Below are 24,616 nucleotides of genomic sequence, written 5' to 3' on the forward strand. Positions count from 1 at the left end.
AAGGTGCTTCAACAAAGTACTGAGTAAAGGGTCTGAATACTTATGCTAAGTTTTGTATTTTTTTTAAATACATTTCAAAAACTTGTTTTTGCTTTGTCATTATGGGTGTGCGTAAAAAAATATATTTTAGAATAAGGCTGTAACAAAATGTGTAAAGGGGTCTGAATACTTCCTGAATGCACTAAATCAGATAAGACATGCTGATCATGGCCCCTAGGCAAATAAATACTATTGCAGCATTAACACTGGAGACTGGGACAGGGGGAGCAAGAGAACGTGGCCCCGTCCAACGCCACCAGAGTGCAACAAGCCAGGGACGCAGTCCCCATAATAGTCAATGGAATGGAATCCCAGTTGAGAGTGGGAATTAGCATCCTGTCCAGGAGTACAGGCTACTTGTACTTCAAGCTGCCTTATGTGACAGCAACAGGCGATTGGCTTCTGCCCATATGGGCCATTCATGGTCAGACAAGGATTATTAGTCCAATGCTTGGCTACGTAACGTTACTTTAATTTACAAGACTGAAACCAAGTCTGATTCTTCCACATAAAAGAGGAGCTATGTAGGAGACAGCCCTGTTGCCATCTGTTTTCTTAAATATTGGGGAAACAAGGAGTCCTGCATATTGTGGTTCTCTTCTGTTGTCCCTTTCTAACACATACCTCAAAGAAAGAAAATGAAACTCATTTGATCCTCTATTATCCTTTATACCACGATATACGTTTGCTCTTATTCCAGAAAGCACACCACATATACCCTGGCATAATGTGGCTAAGTGATGAGGAGAAATGTAAAGTTTTTTTTGTCCATTGTGTATTTCCGTTTGTGGAAAATTTAGTTAAAAAGACTGGAATAAAACATATTAAAAAATGTAGCTTCTATGTGGTAAATGGCATGTGTGTACATAAACTAAGCAAAAAAAGGAACGTCCTCTCACTGTCAACTGCGTTTATTTTCAGCAAACTTAACATCTGTAAATATTTGTATAAACATAAGATTCGACAACTGAGACATAAACTGAACAAGTTCCACAGACATGTAACTGACAGAAGTGGAATAATGTGTCCATGAACAAAGGGGGGGTCAACATAAAAAGTATCAGTTGGTATCTGGTGTGGCCACCAGCTGCAATAAGTACTGCAGTGCATCTCCCCCTTTAATGAACTGCACCAGATTTGCCAGTTCTTGCTGTGAGATGTTACCCCACTCTTCCACCAAGGCACTTGCAAGTTCCCAGACATTTCTGGGGGGGGAATGGCCCTAGCCCTCACCCTCCGATCCATCAGGTCCCAGACGCGCTCAATGGGATTGAGATTCGGGCTCTTCGCTGGCTATGGCAGAACACTGACATTCCTGTCTTGCAGTAAATCACCCACAGAATGAGCAGTATGGCTGGTGGCATTGTCATGCTGGAGGGTCATGTCAGGATGAAGGGTACCACATGCAGGAAGGTACCACATGAGGGAGGAGGATGTCTTTCCTGTAACCCACAGTGTTGAGATTGACTGCAATGACAACAAGCTCAGTCCGATCATGCTGTGACACACCGCCCCAGACCATGACGGACCCTGCACCTCCAAATCGATCCTGCTCCAGAGTACAGGCCTCGGCATAACGCTCATTCCTTCGACGATAAACACGAATCCGACCATCACCCCTGGTGAGACAAAACCGTGACTCATCAGTGAAGAGCACTTTTTGCCAGTCCTGTCTGATCCAGCGACGAAGGGTTTGTGCCCATAGGCGACGTTGTTGCCTGTGATGTCTGGTGAGGAACTGCCTTACAACAGGCCTACAATCCCTCAGTCCAGCCTCTCTCAGCCTATTGCGGACAGTCTGAGCACTGATGGAGGGTTTGTGCGTTCCCGGTCTACAATCCCGGCCTACAATCCCTCAGTCCAGCCTCTCTCAGCCTATTGCGGACAGTCTGAGCACTGATGGAGGGTTTGTGCGTTCCCGGTCTACAATCCCTCAGTCCAGCCTCTCTCAGCCTATTGCGGACAGTCTGAGCACTGATGGAGGGTTTGTGCGTTCCCGGTGTAACTTGGGCAGTTGTTGTTGCCATCCTGTATCTGTAACGCAGGTGTGATGTTCAGATGTACCGATCCTGTGCAGGTGTTGTTACACGTGGTCTGCCACTGCAAGGACCATCAGCTGTACATCCTGTCCCCCTGTAGCGCTGTCTTAGGCATCTCACAGCACGGACATTGCAATTTATTGCCCTGGCCACATCTGCAGTCCTCATGCCTCCTCGCAGCATGCCTAAGGCACGTTCACGCAGATGAGCAGGGACCCTGGGCATCTTTCTTTTGTTTTTTTTCAGCCAGTAGAAAGGCCTCTTTAGTGTCCTAAGTTTTCATAACTGTGACCTTAATTGCCCGTGTGTAAGTTGTTAGTGTCTTAACGACCGTTCCACAGGTGCATGTTCATTGTTTATGGTTAATTGAACAAACATGGAAAACCCTTTACAATGAAGATCTGTGAAGTTATTTGGATTTTTACAAATTATCTTTGAAAGACAGGGTCCTGAAAAATGGACATTTCATTTTTTGACGAGTTTAGGATTGTGTATAGGCTTGTCTCCCATATGAATCTTCTCTTTGTGCCAGACTGGGTTCGATTGCCTTCTGTTTCTTTTTTTCAGTATTTATTTTTTAGTATATGTTGTATGTATGTGTATATACACTGTATGTATATTATTTTACTGCTCCAGGGATATAATTATTGTTTGGATAACCTTATTTACTATTGTGTATTGATTTTTACCTTACATTTGTTCACTCTTTATGCAATGCGCAATGCAGAGAATACCGTAAGAATAATGATCATTTCATTACCATCGTGAATTATTGTAATGTTTGTGTCAATTAATCCCAAAAGGAATGGGTTGCCAATTGTCGATTTGACACGAAAATAACATTTCATTCATACATTTCTCAAACTCTCACCTTCTCTTATCTCTCCTTTCCTGACAGGCATCCCCTCCTCCCAATATCAGTCAATCATAATCACCTTCATTGTGCATCGTTGTAAACATTAGATTAATTACCGTTTGTGTTTCCCTCTTATCACTCGCATGTTTATCCTTGCCATAGTCTAGTGGCTTTATAAATACATTTGATTTGACAGGCGTAGGGTTCCATCATAGGGAACAACGAGATTTTATAAATTAAACAAATTAGAATAGTAGTTAATCTCTATAGCCGGATAATCTAAAATCGATTAATAACACACACGTATGTCTACTTCACTAACGTTAGCTAGCTATCTAACGCGTTAGTCAACGCAAAGGCGTTAGTTAGCTAGTTTACTAATGACCTAGATTAATATCTCTCCTTGATTAAATTCGAACTCTACATTCTGTCCAGACGCTTTATACTTTTTGTTTACAACAAATGTGTTCCTTTTCTCCTGTTTATAAATATACTATTCCCGATTTCAGGCAACGCAACTCTAGCTACATCAGCGCGAGTCGAGCAGATGACGTCACGGTGACAAATTCGATATCCTTTCTAGCCATGACCGAATGAACGTAGTAGGTTAGGATAAATCGTTTAGATGAGGAAAAGGATTTTTGACAAACTGTATCCCATCTAACCATTACCCATTCCTTTGGATTTACAACAGTAGCTAGCTAGCTAACGTTAGCTGTATGCCGGCACAAAACTAAAGAAGGAATCAGAGGGAAATACATTTTTCTTTGTAATGTTATAAAACAGGCCACGAAAGCCAGGCCTTGATACTTTAACTGGTAAGTATTCAATTTACCATTTTTACATTGCTATCAACTGCTAGCAAATCTGTTCTAGCAAGATAATCCTTGACTGTTCAATCATCTCACCTAGCTAACGTTATTTTTAATCTGTGTACTTGGCAAAGACCTAGCTAGCTAAAATAGCAGTTAGTTAGGTAAGTACTAGCCGAGACTTGTGTCGCTTGCTACATCCTTAGCTAGCTAGATAGCCAAGTTAGCCAGCTAGCATTGTTTTTAAGCAATAACGTTAGAAGTAAATTAGTGTTTAACTATTTGTCATTTCAACAAGTTTAGTAATTGATGCAACATTCATTTTGCATCCCTACAGTTAATTTGTAAACCTGGCTGTTGCTGTTCAGCAGTGAAACATGGGGGCTGACAAGAGGTGAGAATTTCTCCGACCTTTATGCCTGACTCAGGAGTAAAGATTGCCAGAAGATACCGACACTACCATTACGTTTGTTTACACTGAGCTGCACTGGGGTCGAAACGCAGTCATAGTTACATTAAGGCACCATACACAGTGCGATATATGGATCGAAAACGTACCTCAATGCCGGGATTGGATATGCTACTGTACTAGGTTGTACCTTTATCCACACTGCTCTATTGAGAAGATTGAAATACTGCCAGTTTTAACTGTACAATTAGGAGTACTGTGGCATGTCCCGTCCCTGCATTGAGGTACATTTTCCGGCCCATATCTCAAGGCGGCTCCATGGTTTCTTAATGTAATTGTAGCGCATGGTTACATGCACACAATCATGTGATTATTGTGGATAGTCAGGTTAATACACTGAACTGCAACATGTAAAGTGTTGGTTTCATGAGCTGAAATAAAAGATCCCATTTCTCCTTTGCCAAGATTATCCATCCACCGGACAGTTGTGCCATATCAAGAAGCTGATTAAACAACATGATCATTACACAGGTGTGCCTTCTGCTGGGGACAATAAAAGGCCACTCTAAAATGTGCAGTTTTGTCACACAACACTGTGCCACAACACAGTGCCACTGATATCTCAAGTTTTGAGGGAGCATGCAATTGGCATGCTGACTGCAGGAATTTCCACCAAAGCTGTTGTCAGAGAATGTAATGTTAATTTCTCTACCATAAGTTGCCTCCAACGTTGTTTTGGAGAATTTGGCAGTATGTCCAACCGGCCTCACAACCGCAGACCACGTGTATGGCGTAGTGTGGGCGAGCGGTTTGCTGATGTCAACGATGTTAACGGAGTGCCCCGTGGTGGTGGGGTTATGGTATGGGCAGGCATAGGCTACGGACAGCAAACACAATTGCATTTTATCAATGGCAATTTGAATGTACAGAAATACTGTGATGAGATCCAGAGGCCCATTTTTTTTTTAAAGTTATCTTTGACCAACCGATTCATATCTCTATTCAGTCATGTAAAATTCATAGATTAGGACCTAATTCATTCATTTCAATTGACTGATTTCTTCATATGAACTGTAGCATGTTGCATTTATATTTTTGTTCAGTATATCATTTGTCATTTAAAACATTTACATGCAGTACCAGAAGAACGATTTCCCTAATTATCCTGTTTACATGGACACATCTGAAGTCAGGCTACTGATGGGACTTTTGATAAATGCAGAAAATCCGCAAACAAAATACGTTTTCTACTATGGTGACTGTTATTTTTGCAAAGACAATTTGATTCTGAGTTCGGACATATAAAGTTTGTATGTGTAAACTATATATAAGATGCATATTTAACTCTCGCATAAGAGTGAGGCTTGCACTACCCAGTGCTGGCACGTGCTTAGATCAAATACACCGCTTGAACACCGATTTAAGCTGTTTACATTTCCTAATCATTTGAAAGATTGCTCAGAAAACCAGGTGTTTTAATCGGCGTATGCTTACTTCGAATATGATCTTATGCCGATTTAAGATAAACAAAGTACGGTGTTTACGTGAATAATTCCGACCCCAGTGCAGCTCAGTGTAAACAAGTGTATAGGTAGGGTTGTTATCTCTGAATGCAATGCACTCTTCTGACAAACATGGTATTTTCTAGGAATGCCCCATTCATAGATGCAAAGTACCTTTAGCGCCTATTGACAATAGGTTCTTCTGTCCTTGGGTGATTTGTTAAAGGTGCAATATGCAGAAAGGCTCTGCCATTTCCTGGTTGCTAAAATTCGATTAGTTCGCCTAATTTCAGTTTGTGACAAAACAAGCAATGTATAATAATTGTACAATCTAAACCGCTGTGAAATATCTTTAAAATAACCAAAACTATTGTATTTTCAGCTGGTGTACATAACCGAAAGTAAAAGATGCAAAAACTAAACATAAGAACCGGAAGCATAGAAATAGCGCTCACAGAACATATCTATCGCTTCTTAGACTTGCTTTCAATGAGAATGACATATCTATAACTCATTGTGAATTTGGTCTGGTCGCCCTAAATGTTACATATTGCAGCTTTAAGGGGCCTGACGCTAGTTCTGTACATTAAAACGCATCGCTTGCAGTATGGTTTTGGAAACATAAGGAAAGTATCTTTCATATCAGCAAGAAATCAAAGGTTAAATTGCCACATACATTTTATAGAGTGAGGGTTCCCACACGGCCATATTTCCATGTTACAGGGCTTGTAAACGGACGGAAGACAGAGGCGTACCTGTGCTAATTAGCTATCTGCGTCTACGAACACCTGTGTTGTCACTGGAAAAATAGTGTCTGCAATTGTATTAAAACAGTGAATATTTAGCATTTGTCAAATTATTTTGATATGAAAGTACAGGGCTTTATGTTGCTAGAACCGTACTGCAATTGAGAATCGATTCACGTTTAGTTGGAGTATTTGGCTGTTTTGGCTTCCAGAGAAAATTCACCTCTAAACAGAACATGTAAAGGTCCTTGGACTATAAGGAGTAACGTTTGGCTCCTTTAGTCCATTATTGAGCTAGGAATGCATTAGCTGAATATGAACATGAATCATGTTACCTTGTGTGCTTAGGTTTGGCCGAAGTGAGCGTAGTGGGAGGTATGCGTCAGACCGGGGGCGAGATGATCCAGAGTGGCGTGAAAGACGGGACAGAGAGCAAGATAGGGATTATGACCAGCGCTGGAGTGACGAGAGACACACTGACCGTTTTGATGAGCGCAGAGAGCGAGACGGCCCTGAGGTGAGACTCGAGGAATCAAGTTACGGTCATGGGGATCTCATTGACCTTGGACATGCATTCATCAAAAACATGTTCTGTACTGGGCTGTTTGCCATGAAGAGCTGTTGTTCTCAGATGTAATGTTGCTTGCCCTCTTCAGTTAACAAATGTTTTCTTCTTGCAGAGAAGGCGAAAGCGCCACAACAGTGACAGGTCTGAAGATGGCTATCAGTCTGATGGCGATTGTCAAGAGCAGGATTATAAGATGGAGTTGGGGCAGGAGGAGAGCAAGACCATCATGCTCCGGGGCCTGTCCCTCTATGTCACAGAGGAAGCTGTAGGTCCTTTTTATTCCTAACCGCACGCTGATATAACAACTGATAATATATGCTTCACAGAGCTTGCGTATAGAGGCTAGCATGTCATATGCAGTATTGATGTGTATAATAGGAAACATACATTGTGGATTGTGACCTCTCTTGAATATAGTGAACCGTGGCCCACTGAATGTTCCCCTCCTGTGTTTCAGATCCAGGCTGCTCTTGAGCAGCTGCAGGGACCCCAGCCTGTGGACATCCGGCTGATGAAGAAGAGGACAGGTGAGAGTTGTTGTCTGGAGCCTCAGGTTGATTCGGCTCCACACACACTACCACCCCACACACGCCACCTTGCCTCCAATATCAATCATATTTGCCATAGCAAAGGAACCTTCACCACACCTACACCAGTGGGTCTTTTCTTTTGTGGATTGTTTTTATTTGTAGATGAGATTGAGACCATAAGGGTATCCTTCGAAGCAAGCTAGATGTACTCAGGGTTTTTATAAAGCTGACCAGCCTCAGTTTGCTTCACATTCCAGCTCAGTCTTCGTCCGTACTACGACAGTGGATATTGCTTGTCCGTCTGACGCTAACTCTAGCAGGCTTGTAACTGTGTGTGCATGTCGCACATGGCTACAAACTTTTCATTGAGACAATGCTGAAACATCAATCCATGGGTGAGTCAGTGCCACATTTTCATTTGTGCCGAACTCAAAATGAAAGAAAAGTTATCTTGCAAATTCAGCAGGCTATGGTGTGAAATATACTTTTAGAAGTGCCATCTTTATTTTATTACTTATTATTAATGCTGTCTTTGGTGTGCTTATCAATGCACAAGCACCCTTGTTCCTCACTCATATCGATATTTTTTAATTTATTAAGTCATACAAATGTTTTACATTGCATGAAGTTTAAAATGCGTTCTGTCATAAAAAAAAGTGTAATGTGATATTTTAACAAAAAAAAAATTGATTAATAAAATATTGACTCCGTCGTCTTCCTAATGAAGGGGATGATGAATCAATCTTTGCAAGAGGGAATCTGATTTCACTGGTCCTCAACTCTCTGCTCTGTCATTTCATTCAGGGTAAGTGGAGTTAGCCCTGAGTTAGCCTGCCCTGGAGCAGGTTAGTTCTGAAGGATTCGTTGCCATAGTAATTTACCTGGCTAAAAGGTGAGCCATTTTCATGTGACTGGTTATCCCAAGTTGAACTCTGAGTTGACCAAAGTTACCTCGCTAACTCCTCAAATGTGCTTCGTAGGATACCCCTTTGGTAAGTGGGTGTACTTGTCTCATTTATTTTTATTTTTAACACTTCACATCTTATCGTATCATCTTTGCGTGGCAATCAGTCAAGTGTGGTCCAAGCACTGTCATCTGAAGGCTTTCATGCTATGGCAAAGGTTACCCCTCCCCTACCCTCTTCAAAGTAAATCCCACTGTTTCACTTGTAATGGGTTGTGAAGCAGACTGTGACAGAGTTTGAATGTTGTGCCAAAGCACTCTGACTAACACAACTCCCGTCTATATTTGAATGCTGTCTCTAGGTATAAGCAGAGGTTTCGCCTTCGTGGAGTTTTATCACTTGCAAGATGCTACCCGATGGATGGAGACCAATCAGGTTGCTTCAACAATCGCCAAGTCTAGATTTTGTCTTGGAGATCAGAGCCCAAAATAACAAACAGATGTCTTGAGAGACTGACCTTTGAGAAATTTGCTGTATAAGTGACCATTTGCTGAGAGCTGAGGGTCCTACATAGACAAAGGACAGCACCAACGCTTTTGTTATATGAATCTGATTTCTTTCTTTAAGTTGTCTTTATAATATCATGAACTAGATGGATTATTCTAACAGAGATTCTAGTTTAAACAGGTTAGACAGAAAAAAATAGTCTACAATAATTCCTGTACAATAAAAATGTGCAAGATTAGCATTGGACCCTCTGAAGCTCACCATACAAAGTGTCAACTTATACATTTTTAACATTTGGAATGAAGACTGGATTTAAGCAATCAAAAGAGGAGGTAGCTCATTTTGTGTGTGCTGTTGTGTAGCTAAATAAGTGTATATTTTAAGAAAATAAGGATTTTACTTTGAGAGTTTAGATGCTCTTTGGTTCTGGGTGTCTCACATAGCCATGTTTTGATATGGCTACCCCAAGGGCAGGGTTCCACATAGCACACTTTGCTCCAGCTCAGTCTCTTGGCCCATTACACATACTCCACCTTTCAAACCGAAGACGAGGGAATGGGCCAAGGACGGGCTGGTAGCACTCCGGTCCGACACACTGCTAGAATCCTACCCAGCACATGCACTCCCCTTTCTCTATCTCTCTCTCTCTCTCTAGCTCTCTATCTCTACCTCCCCTTGTAGCTATCTCATAGCTTTCTCTCTCTCTCTCTCCTCTCTCTTCTCTCTCTTCTCTTCTCTCTCTTCTCTCTCTCTCTCCCTCCATGTGTCTCTGTCTGATCTACTCACCCCTGTGTTCTCTGAGGGGTTGTACCTAAGCGAGTGTGAACCTAGCAACTCTTTCCCTTCCCGGCTGTGCTCGCTCATGGGGTGTGATAGTATGAGAATCTCACCTGACTGTGTGGCTAGGAGTTGAGGAAGCAAAAATAACTGGTGGCTTTTGATCTTACAGAATAAGCTGATGATCCAGGGAAAGTGTGTGGCTATGCACTACAGCAACCGGAGACACACATTTGAAAACTGGCTCTGCAATGCTGTAAGTATCCCCTCTTCTCCACCTCCATGTTTCCTACTCCACAGACCAAATCCCTTCTCTGTTTTGTGTTGCCAAATGGTTTCACTCATAGTTTCCATCAATGTTTCTAGATACACTATTTTGTCGTTAAAGTTTAATTCAACTGAGTGAAAACAATGTAACCGGTTGCTTGCAGTGCGGTCTGTACAATTTCCGGAAGAGGCTGAGGTGCTTCAGATGTGGAGCAGTCAAAGTAGGTAAGTAGCCCGGTGTTCATACTTGCATCCCCAATATGGATGGCTCAGCAAAAGAGACCAGTGATTATCAAGTATCACATTCTAGACCCTTGATGTGAAAGTCCAGTGGCCAATCCCAGGTGATATCATAGTTGCTGGGGGTGGGCCTTGATATAACTACTTTGCTATTGTGTTTTAAACAGAGGGGTCAGAGTCTGCTGGCCCCAGTGACTGGAACTTAGAGCCTAAGCAAGCTGGAGACTACTGTGGTGACAGTGAGTACCATCTTCTAACCATTCTGTGTGCCTTTGTGTGTGGCTATTGATAGGAAGAGTAGGAACATTCTCTTATTTTCTTGACAGCGATCATCTTGAGAAACATCGCTCCCCTCTCCAGCGTTGAGGCCATCATGACGACCCTGGCTCCCTACGCCATCCTTTCTCCGGGCAACATCCGTCTGATCAAGGACAAACAGACAGGACAGAACAGAGGCTTCGCCTTTGTACAGCTCTCCTCTCCACTGGTATGCGTGTTGTCATCAGAATGATGCACATTGTCATTGTAATATGATTGGCTAAGTTAGGTCTCATGTTGACAGTATGTCTGCAATCCTTATTCTTATTCCTGTGTAGGAGGCTTCCCAGCTACTGACAATCCTCCAGGGCCTGCAGCCCCCTCTGAAGCTGGATGGGAAGACTATTGGGGTGGATTATGCGAAGAGTGCCAGGAAGTGAGTCATGACTCTGTCTCCCTTTACCAAACAATACACCACATACTCACTCCGTACACAGCTATAGGAAAGCACCATAGGAACAAGAAGATTAAACATGCATCCTCCCACACCAAAATCCAGATCTCATTTCTTTGTGTTTCCCCGACAGAGACCTGCTGATGCCAGATGGAAACAGAGTCAGTGCCTTCTCCGTTGCCAGCACAGCCATTGCTGCTGCTCAGTGGTCCTCCAGCCAGGTATAACTATGACTACTCCCTCTGCACCTCATGTCACTTTATCTAAATCATGTAGTTGTGGTCCCACCACTCTGTTCTCATGCCTTGGTCTCTTTCCGTCTTTCAGCCAAAGCAGGCCCTGGGTGCTACCACAGACTATGGTTCCTTGCAGGAGGGCTGTGCACAGCACACACAGGTCAGTACTCTTTGGAGGCCAACTCAACTCATCGTTTCACACCAAGTGGGGGATGCTCTTTAAACCTGAAGCTGTGCATCAGGGACAGATAGTCAGTAAATTGAACTTTAAAGATAGTTTTAAGCAACATGTATAATATTTGTCTTTCAGTATGGGCAGGATTATCTGTCGTGGCCTCAGCAGCCTGCTGTGTTGGATCCTGCTCCTGGAGACGGAATATTAGGAGGTGAGAATCCAAATAAACCGACGTCTACTTCACAGTGCGTCTTAACACTACAACTAGTGACTCAGACTGTCTGGTTTATGTTATGACTTTAATCATGGTTTGTGTATTTTAATGGCAGCTGCACCAGGAGTGAAGGCCCTGGTCCCTACAGCAGCAGGTGTGGTTGTTTCCCAGACCACACAGATCTACCAACATCACCTCCTCAGCCAGCCTACCATACAGGTAGCGCTTAAGGGCTCACATCAACATTTATGATGCTTGTTACACACATGCTGCTCAATCGGGTGTTGTCAATACGGATGAGTGCAGCAGTTGAACATGTGGTGCTGTTGTTTTTCCACCCACAGGCGCACCAACTAGTTGGGCAGATTGATGTGCCACCACAGGCAACCAGTTCCAGAGTTGCCACCTCTTCACTGAGAACAGCAGCAGCTGCTTTGGCAGCCTCCCCTGGAGCTGCTACTTTCCCTGACAGCACATCTGGTAAGAAGGGATTTCCATTCTTTATTTAATTTGAACGTCATTGCCATACATTGAATACCTGAAGGTCATTCAATACAATGTATCTACTGTTTCTTTTAACCAGTTGTTCCTGACACCTCTGCTTACCAATATGATGAGTCATCTGGGTACTACTACGATCCACAGACTGGTCTGTACTACGACCCTAACAGCCAGGTATGTATAGTGCCTTCGGAAAGTATTCATATCTTTTGACTTATTCCACATTTTGTGTTACAGCCTGAATTCAAAATGGATTAAAAAAAATATACAAATGCTCAACCATCAACAAACAATACCCCATAATGTCCAAGTGAAAACAACATGATTTTAGAAAGGTTTTCAAATGTATTGAAAATTAAATACAGAAAGTATTCACACCCTTGAGGCAATACATGTTAGAATCACCTTTGGCAGCGATTACAGCTGAGTCTTTCTGGGTAAGTCTCAAAGAGCTTTGCGCACCTGGATTTGCACATGATTATTTTTACAATTCTTCAAGCTTTGTCAAGTTGGTTGTTGATCATTGCTAGACAGCCATTTCAAGTCTTGCTAAAGATTTTCAAGACAATTTTAAGTCAAACTGTAACTAGGCCACTCAGGAACATTCAATGTTGTCTTGGTAAGCAACTCCAGTGTTGATTTGGCCTTGTGTTTTAGTTTATTGTCCTGCTGAAAGGTGAATTAATCTCCCTGTGTCTGTTGGAAAGCAGACTGAACCAGATTTTCCTCTAGGATGTTGCTTGTGCTTAGCTGTGTTCCGTTTCTTTTTATCCCCCCCAAAAACTCCCTAGTCCTTGCAGATGACAAGCATACCCATAACATGATGCAGCCACCACCATGCTTGAAAATATGACTGGTTGTACTCAGTATTGTATTTTTTGCAGTTTTACTTAAGTGCCTTATCACAGCCATTTAACTCTAACTTTTTTAAAGTCACCATTGGCCTCATGGTGAAATCCCTGGGATGGTTTCTTTACTCTCAGGCAACTGACTTAAGAAGGACTGTATATTTGTAGTGATGGGTGTATTTCTAGTGTAATAAAAAAAACATTATTATAGTGTAATTAATCATTTCACCATGCTCGAAAGGACATTCAATGTCTGCTTTTTTAAACGTTTAGCCATCTACCAATAGGTGCCCTTTGCGAGGCATTGGAAAACCTTCCTGGTCTTTGTGGTTGAATCTGTGTTTGAAATTCACTACTCAACTGAGGGACTTTACAGATAATTGTATGTGTCGGGTACATAGATGAGGTAGTCGTTCAAAAATCATGTTAAACGCTATTATTGCACACAGTGAGTCCATGCAACTTATTATGTGACTTATTAAGTACATTTTTACTCCTGAACTTATTTAGGCTTGCCATAATAAAGGGGTTGAATACTTATTGACTGAAGACATATCAGATTTTCATTTCTTTTGAATTTGTAAACATTTCTGAAAACTTAATTCCACTTTGAATACTTTCTGAAGACAGTGTAACTACTCTCTCACCCCTATAGACTTCCTTCTTATCAGGGAAATGATCATGATTGATGTGTCATTATTATGTATTTTAAATCTCTGTGTAGTACTACTTCAACTCCCAGACCCAGCAGTACCTGTACTGGGACAGTGAGACACAGACCTACATCCCTGCACCAGCAGCAGCAGAAACAACAGCAGCAGCAGCAGACTCCAGCTCCGAACAGGCTTCCGCCTCCTCAACAGCCTCATCCAGCACAGAGTCCAAGGAGAAGAAGGACAAGCCCAAAAGCAAGTCTGCCCAGCAGGTAACAGGCAGACAAGCACCTCTTGCAAGCATGGGAAGTCTCATACTGAAGCACTAATGCATGTAGTGAGATATGTTAGTAACTCTGTTGTCTCCCATTTCAGATAGCCAAAGACATGGAACGATGGGCCAAGAGCCTAAACAAGCAGAAGGAGAGCATCAAGAGCAGCTTGCAGGGCCTGGGGCAGGGCAGGGATGAGGACCGGAGAGAGGCTGCCGCTGCCGATGCAGGCTTCTCTACCCTTTTTGAGAAAAAGGTACTCATGATTAGAACCCTCTGAGTCAATATACTGTAGCTGGCTCTTAAATCATGTCACAGCGGTGGTACTGGGATACATATCTCAATTAAAGTATTATGAACTGTTTGGTGTCATGTCAATGGGTGGCAGGTAGCCTAGCGGTTAGAGTGTAGGGCCAGTAACCCGAAAGGTCGCTGGTTCGAATCCCTGAGCCGACAAGGTGAAAAATCTATCAGTGCCTTTGAGCAAGGAACTTAACCCTAATTACTCCTGTAAATCACTCGGAATAAGAGTGTCTGCTAAATGACTCAAATGTAAATGCAAGTGTCTGATTTTGTGTTTTGCTCCTCCAGCATGGTGCAGGGTTTGAGACCCAGCCGTTGGTGATGAATGAGCTGCTGAAGAATGGAGAACCGGAAATCCCAGTAGCCAAGGTAAGGATGTAGCTGAGATGGCACTGTGAAACACTACTGTTCGACTACAGAGAAAGACAATAGCAGCTTGGATTATTAGTGGTTTTGGGCCATCTGGTGGTGAGATGTGGAATCACTTTGTATCTATCCCTATTGGAAAGCCCAGTCCTCACTTCTCCAGTGGCTTGTGGGGCATGGTTCTCACTTCATAGTTAAAGGTTTGTGTGTGTTGCAGAGTGGCCTGGTGGCAGCCTACATTGGTGGGGACAGTGACTCAGAGGAGGCAGCCAACCCAGAGAGTGGAGGTGTGGGTGATGAGGGGTCAGACAAGCTGACAGATTGGAAAAAGATGGCCTGCTTGCTCTGTCTCAGGCAGTTCCCCGGCAAAGACGCCTTGCTGCGTCACCAGCAGCTCTCAGACCTGCACAAGGTAGGATGGCAAGCAGCAGAATGGCACTTTAATCTCTGAGTCTGGGGGAGGGAAATATTTTGGGATATTTTTGGCCCTGCCATCTGCTGAGGGTGTGCAGTTGCCTTTTAGCATAAGCAAGGTGAGAACACACATTCTTTTGAACTGTCATACCAAGACTAGTCATGGCATTTAAATGTGTGAATTGCATAGTTCCCAGGGAGTATTAACCCCTTTTTTTTGCTTTATTGTCTTAGCAAAACTTGGAAATTCACAAAAGATCCAAACTATCTGAGGCCCAGCTGGAAGAGTTGGAGAGAAAAGAGATGGAGGTAGGCTTTACTCTTTGAAGATTTGACATTCACAGGAACATTTTTAGAAAGCCGAGATCTTCAATGATTATAATTTGTGTTATGTTGACATGATTCTGTGTAGCTGAAGTACAGAGACAGAGCTGCTGAAAGAAGGGATAAGTATGGTGTTCCTGAACCACCAGCACCCAAGAAGAAGAAATTCTATCAGCCTCCTGCCCCCACAGTGTAAGGGCTTCAACCAATCCTATCACAAAAGCAGGGGGTCTCACGTTTCGAGAATTTTATTGTCCAACTACATACTTGATCAATTCAAGTAACCAGAAATAAATGAATTACATTTTATTGATACTGTTTGATTAATTCACCTCTCATCAACCACCTGACACACAGGAACTACGAGCAGCCCACCAAAGACGGTCTGACCAGTGACAACATTGGGAACAAGATGCTGCAGGCCATGGGCTGGCAGGAGGGCAAGGGCCTGGGCCGCAACCAGCAGGGCATCACTGCACCCATCTCTGTGAGTTATGCAGCCAAAATGAGAAATTAGAGGCCTTTTTCATGTGCAGAGTGCTGAAATGGCCTGTAGTTTCTTGTCACTGGGCTATTTTCTGACAGGTCAGGTTGGTGCATGGCGGTGTGTTGAGTTTGTATATGTGTGGCCAATTAGCAGGTGTACCTAAGGGGGTACCTGAACCCAATCTGTCTGTTTTGATAAGCGTCTTCTTGCCCTCTCCCCACAGGCCTCATTACGAACCAAGGGCACAGGCCTGGGCATCAAGGGAAGCAACTACGAACTCTCCGCATCAGACACCTACAAGGACGCCGTGCGCAAAGCCATGTTTGCACGCTTCACTGAGATTGAGTGAACAAATACTACAGCCATCCACTCCATCCTCAATCCCTGTTACCTGCCTATTATCCTCACCACTGTGAAAATGACAAGAACAAGAGGAACAATGTGTTATTTATGACCTCTGTGGCCTTGTACAACAGCTATAAATAATGAAGATATTGGGCATTTCACAGGCCAAGCTAGTTCTTCTATTTAATGTATTTTTTTTATTTAGTAAAAAAAAAAGCTTTCTTTATTGCCTTTTTCTTCCATATAAAATGCTGTCAATAGCATTCTGTACAGTTTGTAATTTTGTATGGAATACAAATGTGGCTGTGCTAAGCTCCTCTTTGGTTGTTTGTCTGAGAGAGAGATCAGAATTAAACTTGACTTTTGTGTTTACGTGCCTCCATCTGCTTTTTCAAATTTTAGAATACTTTTTTAATTACATAATCTGATTTTGTGAATCCTTGTACATGTGCTTCAAGTTACAGTATTGTTGCCATAGTCTCAATCCTTCGCATATGTGCTGACGTTTTCAATTGTTCACTCACTGTAGTCACAGAGGCACTTTGATTTTGATAGGGAAGTTTTCATTTTTAGGAGTATTGTGATGAGGGCTGCCCCTCCCCACAGCCTGTCTGACTCACTGGACATTGCTGAACTGCTCCTCCTGGCACAGTTCGCTGGATCCTTGAACCCCAATGTTACCCTTCAATACTACTTCTCACCTTGCCTGGCTTGAGTGTATCCACCAGAACAGGTATGACAATTTTGACAAATTGTGATTTATGGTAATGTTTTGACTAAAGGTAAACTCTTGCAAGGAATGTTTGATATTACTGTAACCTGTTTAGAGTTAGAAGTATCTGATTTGGTGGTTTTGGACTACCAGATATAGAGGTTCCATTGAACAGAGGTGTGGAATGCACATGATTATGAAGTCTATGGAGAGTAGTGAAAGAGCAATGCTGGTCCTTAAGCATACAATTTAGCCCTTTTTCCAACAGGCTCCCGATGTCAGAGGAGACAGATGTTCTATATACATATGTATGTGATCTCACCTGGCTTCCTCTTGATAGATTAACAGTATTCTATCCAAATTAAATTGATCAACGTCTCAGACGTATTTGTGTTATGCACCAGGTTGATAATGGATTTAACCATCACAGAGTGTGACAGATCAGTGTAATGAAGTTATCTCATTAGATGAATAGCCAAAGTGGCTGGAATGTGTGGTGAATCCAATAGAGCCTTCTGTCCTGTCAACTTAAGCCAAGTCATGAGACCTTGGGCGGCAGGGTAGCCTAGTGGTTAGAGCGTTGGACTAGTAACCGGAAGGTTGCAAGTTCAAACCCCCGAGCTGACAAGGTACAAATCTGTCGTTCTGCCCCTAGGCTGTCATTGAAAATAAGAACTTACCTAGTTAAATAAAGGTTAAAAAAATGTTTAAAAACCTTAATGACGGCTAACTTGATTAAGGAGACAAGGCCTGTGACGTGACTGTTGTCTGTTTTGCATCAAGCCATCCCTTGATTTGGTCTTTGAGATGGTGATCTAAGGGAGTTTCGGAGGACAGGTGTTATTACTTTGATCCATATGGGTCTGAGCTGGACGCAATGCTGTAAAGAGGAGTTCAAGGAGGAGTTTTCCCTGACCAAATTCCACCTTTCGCTCTCTAGATCAGAGTTCCTGCTGCAGCCACAGGTATTTATGGATACAGATGTCAGTCATGCTGATCTACTAAGATTAATTTTCACACACGGAACCATCAGGCTCCTCTTTTTGTAGGCTTGGGGATTCTGAGCTTGTCCAAGGGCAACAGGTGTAGTCTTTGTATTTCAAATTAGACTACTGACTGTCCTCTTGTCCCTCTCTCCCAAAGTGGGGCATAGCCCCTTGGGTCTGTTTGCTGTACAGGGTCTTCATGTTGCTCTACACCCTGATTTGGTGTGTGTACTCTGGCCTGCTGTTCTCCAATCTCAAGTGGCTTCTTCAGCCAGCTGACCTACTGCCTGATGGTCATCTACCACCTGGTTGCTCCCTGTAACCTGGCCTGTGCCACAGTCCTAGTCAAGTGCCACAGCAGGGACCAAAGAAAGACCTGCTCTGGAGGTAGGATGCTCACAGACAGAAATGTGATGATAATAAGATGGCTGCCCATGCTGCTTTTTGTTTTAAGTTAAAGTTGAATTTCTTGATTGAATTGGTCTTTATCGAAACTAATGAACTGACTGATATCTGCTCTTCATTCTTAGGGGACCAAACTAGAGAGCGTGGAATCGGAGCAAGAGCCCTTGGGTCCTTTCCCTCTCCCCTCTCTCCTCTTCATCTCCCGAGACTGCAGTGGTTCCTCCACAGCCTGATGTGTGCCTTCTGCCTCGCTGTGTCCTTCCTCTACTGGAGCCTTGACTACCCCATGGAGCACCACCCTCTGTCCCCATTCAACCTCAAAATGCACGTGGGAAATTCTGCCCAGGCCCTGCTGGACCTTCTCCTATCAGCAACGCCCATCTACCTGGCCCACTACCTCTATCAGCGCCTCATTGGCTGTCTTTACATCCTGTTTGCTGTGGTCTACTGGCTGGCAGGCCAAACCAACCTCAGTGGAAAGCCCTACATTTACAAGCTACTGGACTTTGGAGGGTGCCCCTTGGTGGCCACTCTGTGTGTGCTTTGCTTTGTTCTGGTCTGCTTTCCCCTCTGTCACTTCCTGGTGTGGAATGAGCAACTGCTGAGGAGGCAGCTGGCGGGCAGGGTAAGGGGAGAGAGGCTGGGGCTGTGCAGAGAGGCTTGGTGGTGGGGGGAGCGGGCGGCCCGGTGCCGGTCTCCCTCTTGGACCCATTCTCCTCAGTGTTAACCCCCAGGAGGAGGGGAGAGGTCTGCGGCGATGGGGCCACTCAGTCCCTACTCTCATCCACCACCAGTCATTTCTACAGTGCTGTCACTGTCTACCTCTGAGGTCCAGTCTGAACTAACATAGAGCTTGATGCCATGTTGTTTTACATGTTCTGCATAATGTCATCCATCTGTGTTGTCTGGTCCCTGTCAGGCCAAACAATACGATGCTTAACAGATCTTCTCTTCACTTTGTAGTGTGTGGTGTTATAGTTGCCTGATCCAAAAGGTAACATCACAGTGGCCAAACTATGTTAGACTTTGTATCACCAGGGGGCAGTAACAGTATTAGTTGCTTTGATCGCCGTGTTCAGCCTTGGTCATTTCACATAGTAGGATCAATAAATTAGCCAGCTTACATGATTAACACTGAGATTCTAGAGTAGGCTCAAGTTGGGAGTGGGAGTAACAAGTCAGTAATAACATGCTGGTTTTAGGGTTGTTGTTTTTTCTGAATATTGTACAAGTTTGTTAAATTGCATATTTTATCAAAACTACAAAACTGTGGATGGATCCTACTTGCAGAATACACAGGCCACTGTTGTCCTGTCCATCCTCACACAAAGCAAATAACACAGCTGCACATGAAGTCTAAAATATGAATGAGGCTTATGTGAGCAGACTGGTGTGCAATAAGAGCAATGAAGAAAATATATGGTAATTTGACATTAAGAAAATTGTGGGACTTGCTCTACCTGTTTAAAATAATAGTTGTGGTCGTTGAAGAAGTTATTACAGTTTTTACTTAAACAAAACAAACAAAGCAGTTAAAATATAGTGAAAGTTAAATGTAAAATAATTGGTCTGATTACTTTGATATACTACTATATCAACCTTATTACTTTGGATAGAGGGGAAAGTTAGATCACACATTTCATCAGAAATAACTACACTCGGACTACTACATTTTTTATACTCTCCTACTAAAATACCACAGTATATGACAACGTAATAATAGAGCACAGAAGACAATGAGGCATTGTTGAAGTTTTAAACAAGTCAAATATTTTATTTTTTACAACTTAATTTGATGACAGAGCGATCAGTGGGAGGAGGGCCGGAAAGGGGGAACCCCTTCCCTCAGAGCACCTCTGCTTCCAGGGGGGACACTCAAGTTAACTGAGCATAGCATATAAAGGGTCCGTTTTAGTTTTTTTAAATGTAATTTTCTCCGTTTCTCCAGTTTTTTTTTTTTCTTCAGGTTTTCCCTCAAAATCACACTTTTAATAGAAAAACAACAATACTTAAACGACATCAGGAGACCACTTTTGAGGTCTGGAAATGTTTTATTAAATGTAGATTTTTGGGTGTAGTTACCCTTTAATGCAGCTGAGCACCAGCAAGAGACCATTGTTAGCGATGTTTCTGTAGCGCTCATGTGATTGCAGAGTTTGCTAACAATTGGCCACTGTATTGATGCAAATAATCATGATATTATTCTGCTAGGTAGGCATGGTCTACTTTGTAGTTAACATTTAATTGAGGCGGTTTTGGGAAAGCCTTTCCATCTTTACCAGAAGAAGGTTATCGTTAGCATCATCGCAAACGGCGACATAAAGTGTAGACATACAGTACGCGCGCGCACCGTGCACACACACAAGTTCAATACATTTAGTATTGGAAATTAGTTGCGCTATGAAGACAGCTCCCTCCAAGGCATGTGTTGCTAGGCAACCCCCTGCAATTACCTGGGCAGTCCTGCTCCCTCGATGGCTAAAACCAGTGTGAGAAACGTGCTAATTTAGCAGACACTCTTATCCAGGGTTAAGTGCCTTGCTCAAGGGGCACATCAACAGATTTTTCACCTAGTTGGCTCAGAGATTCAAATCGGTCACCTTTCAGTTAGTGGCCCAATGCTCTTAACCGCTAGGCTACCTGCCGCCTAACAAAAGTTTGTGGTAGTGTTGTTAGACAAAGCAAGGAAAGTGAACTTCAAAACATGATGGAGTTTTATTGGAATCTGCAGCTGTTGTTGGTAACTAATGAATCTGCTAGCTTCTGACATGACTTACTGCATCTTTAATGACAGCAGTTGATAGATTACTACAACGGCTCTACCTCTTGAATGGTAGAAGCTGTTCTGTTCTGTTAATTGTTCTGTTTAATTAATTAAAGGACGATTTCATGCGTTCAAAGTTTTTGGTAAAGTGGTCAAAGTAGCTGATTTGTGTCAAAAGTTACATTGTTTACAGTTAATAGAATATAATGTTGGGAGTCATGTCGTCACAATGGCCCTTTAGAATTCTGAGGAAATCCCATGAAAGTGGATGGAGGACAAAAATAAGTTTTAAAAAAGCTTAATAGTTTTTTTTTTTAAGTATAAAAGATATCTAAACGTTGTATACAAGCATACTATTTCAGAGCAATCGGCACGTTTTAAAGTTTGAATGACGTTTCTAGCTTAAACAGTGTAGGAGGAGTAGTGTTCCAAAGAAAAATAATATAAAGTATGATGAAGATTTAGAATGGGACATTTGCTTCGCAAGTCCCATTAATTACACGCAACCACCCCCCAATTCCTTATCCGTTTGTCACATAAAGAACTGACACATTACATTATAGCCAAAATGTACCATACTCATATTAGTATGCCATCAGTTGGAGGTAAGAGCACTACAACACACCTTTCTATCCCCCAGCACTTGGGGACTGGTAGTACTGGTAGTAGCCCAGTCTCCCTCCTGAATTGGGTGGATTAGTGTAAAGTGGGGGCAAGTCGTGACATCCCAAGTTCTTTACTGTAACTCGGCTTTTAAGCGGCAGCACAAATAATGGTTTATTCGAGCCGGTTTCATTTACTTATCAAAGATGAGGATAATAGCTCAGGGAAATTCCTGCTGCTTTCATACAATCACATCAGGTGGTGTGTGACCAGATTGGCCTGCAGCCCAAGCTGGCCCCAAGTCTCCTCTCTGATTGACAGCGTGACAGCCAGGCCTCAGCAGATTAAGTGACATTAAGGCAGTCCAGTGACAGCCAGCTTTCATCTCCTTGTTGATTAATACCACAGCGACAAAATTAGAGGTCTATTCCATCTGCAGACGGTAAATGGTAACATTTTGGCAGTTGTCATCTTAGTACAACTGATTGGGGACTTGCTGGAATGCATCATATCAGTTTACAAGGAGTTTTATTTAACACAATAGCCACAGATGCACAGTCATGGGTGTAGATTTGAAGTCTGAAGAAAGGGTTAAATGAGATGCTATCTTTACTGACATTTTGCCTTAGTACATATTCCTCGATTTTTCCCAGATTTCCAGAGCATGATCTGTGATCTCTCCAGACAGAGGGTTTTGACCATTATAAATGGAGGTCTATCTTATTCTGCCACCAGACTGGAGAAACAGCAACTTCCACACAACTGTCACCTCCTGTCAGGGTCCGGTCACACTCCACAAGCTCAAGCGCCCGTCATCCCAGCTGTCCCACTGAATACCATGCTGTGTAGTAGGTGAGTCGTGACTTGCATATTGTAGTGGGCCAGGCTATGAATGGACATATTTCAGTCACCCTGCTGTATTTCCATAACAACCACTACAAGGGGCCAGAGTGTTTTAGAGGGGATTACATATACACATTTCTAATGTCCATTTTTCTAATGACTTCTGATCCTATAGCAGATTTGTACTATAGTGAAGGTTGTCAAGGCAGATAGAAACCATTGGCAGTGTCTCTCAGAAAAGCACTCCTTGACTAATATACAGTATGCATTTATACAGTTTAGTTCCTAAACACTGAGCCAACTATCTTGAATAAAACTCATTCTCTGTCATTCAAATTTACATTCAAAGTTCTGCATGAAATGATTTCTCCAGTTGGCTATTCTTGGATCTGTAATTGTAATGTGGGGATGTGCGCTAGAAGAGTGAAAGCGTAGGTTTGTTTTAGGGCATGAGGGTCTGCATTAAAATCACATCAGTGTTACAGTTTAAATTAAGGTTAGCACAAAGAACGTCACCTTGTGATACTAAATCAACCTTCCAGACTACCCATGACTCCATTCCCGCAACATGAACATGTAAGAAGCGTGTTTGATACAGTTCACCTGCGGTAATAACCTTCCAGTCATGTCACCTAATTAACCCTTAGTAATTGCAAGGACTTCGTCTTGATTTGTTGAGAATGTTGACAAATCAGACAGGCGTTGTCCCGTGTCCTCTGGCGACCCTGCTGAGTGTCTTGGTGAGACTCCTCTGGGTCCTCTGGCCCTGTTTCCACTTGGACAACATGAGGCCCAGCTATGGAGGGGCTCTGGGTTTTGTGGTAAAGGGCAGGATGCCACTGCTGGTCAGTGGAACTTTCCCATCCTTGTCTTATGGTCAACATAACTGTGTCGTCTTTCAGCAGCTTGATAGTGAATCGTTTTTCCTCAATATTTTAGAGAAATGTGTCATTTCTCCCCAGTATTTACTTCCTCTATTTTAATTAAGACATATTTTCCACAATGCTGATTACCAATAACAAGCTGGTCTTTTGTGAACATTTTACCATTTGTAAATGTATTCTGGCTAGTACAGAACCATCAGTGTCATATATCAGAGGTAAAGTAACGGCAAAGTAAATACATGAACAATATGTCCTTCTCTGATTGTGGTAAACCTGTTAAGTAAAGTTCACCTTTCAGAATATACTGTAGTTCTTGTCCTCATTTTACTGGAGACATTTTGAAACTCATTTTCTTCCCTCCCAACAAAAAGCCATGGCATTTTTTCAACTTCGTATCTGAGATGACTTTAATGATCTCTAAGACAACTAAGACAGTTAGAATTACAGTTGACTCCTGTGAGGTGATCATTGGATAAGTGCAAAGATAAAGGAGAAAAAACGCAATGTAATTAGATTAGTCTTTAATGCTTCCCACAGTACATCACTTTATCACTGAAATAGCCATGCATGATTCAGCGGGTGAGCCTTTAATAAGTGTAATTGAGAGATTATGTGAGGCATGTTCTCATTACACTACTATTTATTATCAAATTATACCCTATTATGAATCGTAATAAAACTGGACTTTTTGTGATTAAATGAGTGCCATGGGCTACTCTACTGCAGCATGTTATGTACTGATTGGCCTATGTTGACTGGAACAGTCTTCATAGCCTCTATTGTTCCTTTTAACATCAGAGCACTATTTCCACTATTGTCTCTGATTGTTTACGAACAACAGTCCCATTAACCGTGGCGGTCCACACCAAACTAAATCAAAGACTCTCTTTGTGCAATGACAGATCCATTTCCAAGCCATTACAGTATGTGGACTGAATGACCAGGTTTACAGTTAAAATGAGTTTGACGTAGTTGGAGATTGCAGCTTGTGTGTCTGTCATTCATGGCCAGCCCCAGGATTGCGCTGTGTCCCTTGGTTTCCCAGCAGTCCCGCTGCTGCCCCCGTCGGTTGTTTTTGGCAAGGATGAGATGAGCATGCAGTCTGCAGAAATTCTAATATGGTGTAATTGCAGACTGCAGTTCTGGGCGTTTCTTGATGTGGGTGTTCCCTGATATCAGGAAATGGCCAATGATGCATGCCATTGGTCAGTTTCGGTGTTAGGAGACTGATTGTTTCTCGACACAGATGATTTGTTTACATAGTAGATTACCAGGATGACATGCTTGAGAGGGAATTTTAAATCCATGGGGCACACTAGCATTGCTTTAGATCCCTAATAAAACAAAGTAGATTGGTCCTACTACTGTTCAG

The 24,616-nt window shown here is 42.6% G+C and overlaps 2 protein-coding genes across 3 annotated transcripts; both read left to right on the plus strand.

The window, feature by feature from the left end:
• Positions 1 to 3,489: 3,489 nt before the first annotated feature.
• Positions 3,490 to 16,417, plus strand: LOC139371053 (RNA-binding protein 5-like). Of its 2 annotated transcripts, XM_071111097.1 has the most exons (25): positions 3,490 to 3,752; positions 4,084 to 4,140; positions 6,752 to 6,920; positions 7,084 to 7,236; positions 7,429 to 7,498; positions 8,768 to 8,841; positions 9,863 to 9,946; positions 10,122 to 10,182; positions 10,365 to 10,436; positions 10,524 to 10,684; positions 10,794 to 10,891; positions 11,043 to 11,130; positions 11,237 to 11,305; positions 11,456 to 11,531; positions 11,650 to 11,753; positions 11,879 to 12,014; positions 12,118 to 12,209; positions 13,608 to 13,808; positions 13,912 to 14,064; positions 14,400 to 14,480; positions 14,695 to 14,889; positions 15,126 to 15,200; positions 15,304 to 15,407; positions 15,573 to 15,702; positions 15,926 to 16,417. In XM_071111097.1, exons 2-25 carry the CDS (start codon positions 4,124 to 4,126, stop codon positions 16,049 to 16,051), a joined length of 2,589 nt encoding a protein of 862 aa, XP_070967198.1. In that variant the 5' UTR covers positions 3,490 to 3,752; positions 4,084 to 4,123; the 3' UTR covers positions 16,052 to 16,417. The 2 variants fall into 2 exon arrangements, with proteins under 2 accessions (XP_070967198.1, XP_070967199.1); XM_071111098.1 differs by lacking the exon at positions 8,768 to 8,841.
• A 1,199-nt stretch (positions 16,418 to 17,616) lies between these two features.
• LOC139369447 (protein rolling stone) lies at positions 17,617 to 19,090 on the plus strand. The gene is given in 5 exon segments (XM_071108711.1): positions 17,617 to 17,724; positions 17,903 to 18,006; positions 18,008 to 18,132; positions 18,276 to 18,775; positions 19,070 to 19,090. Coding segments are annotated over 5 exon segments (858 nt in total).
• Positions 19,091 to 24,616: the final 5,526 nt, after the last annotated feature.

This window comes from Oncorhynchus clarkii, chromosome 17 (genome assembly GCF_045791955.1).
Source record: "Oncorhynchus clarkii lewisi isolate Uvic-CL-2024 chromosome 17, UVic_Ocla_1.0, whole genome shotgun sequence".
NCBI lineage: Eukaryota > Metazoa > Chordata > Actinopteri > Salmoniformes > Salmonidae > Oncorhynchus > Oncorhynchus clarkii.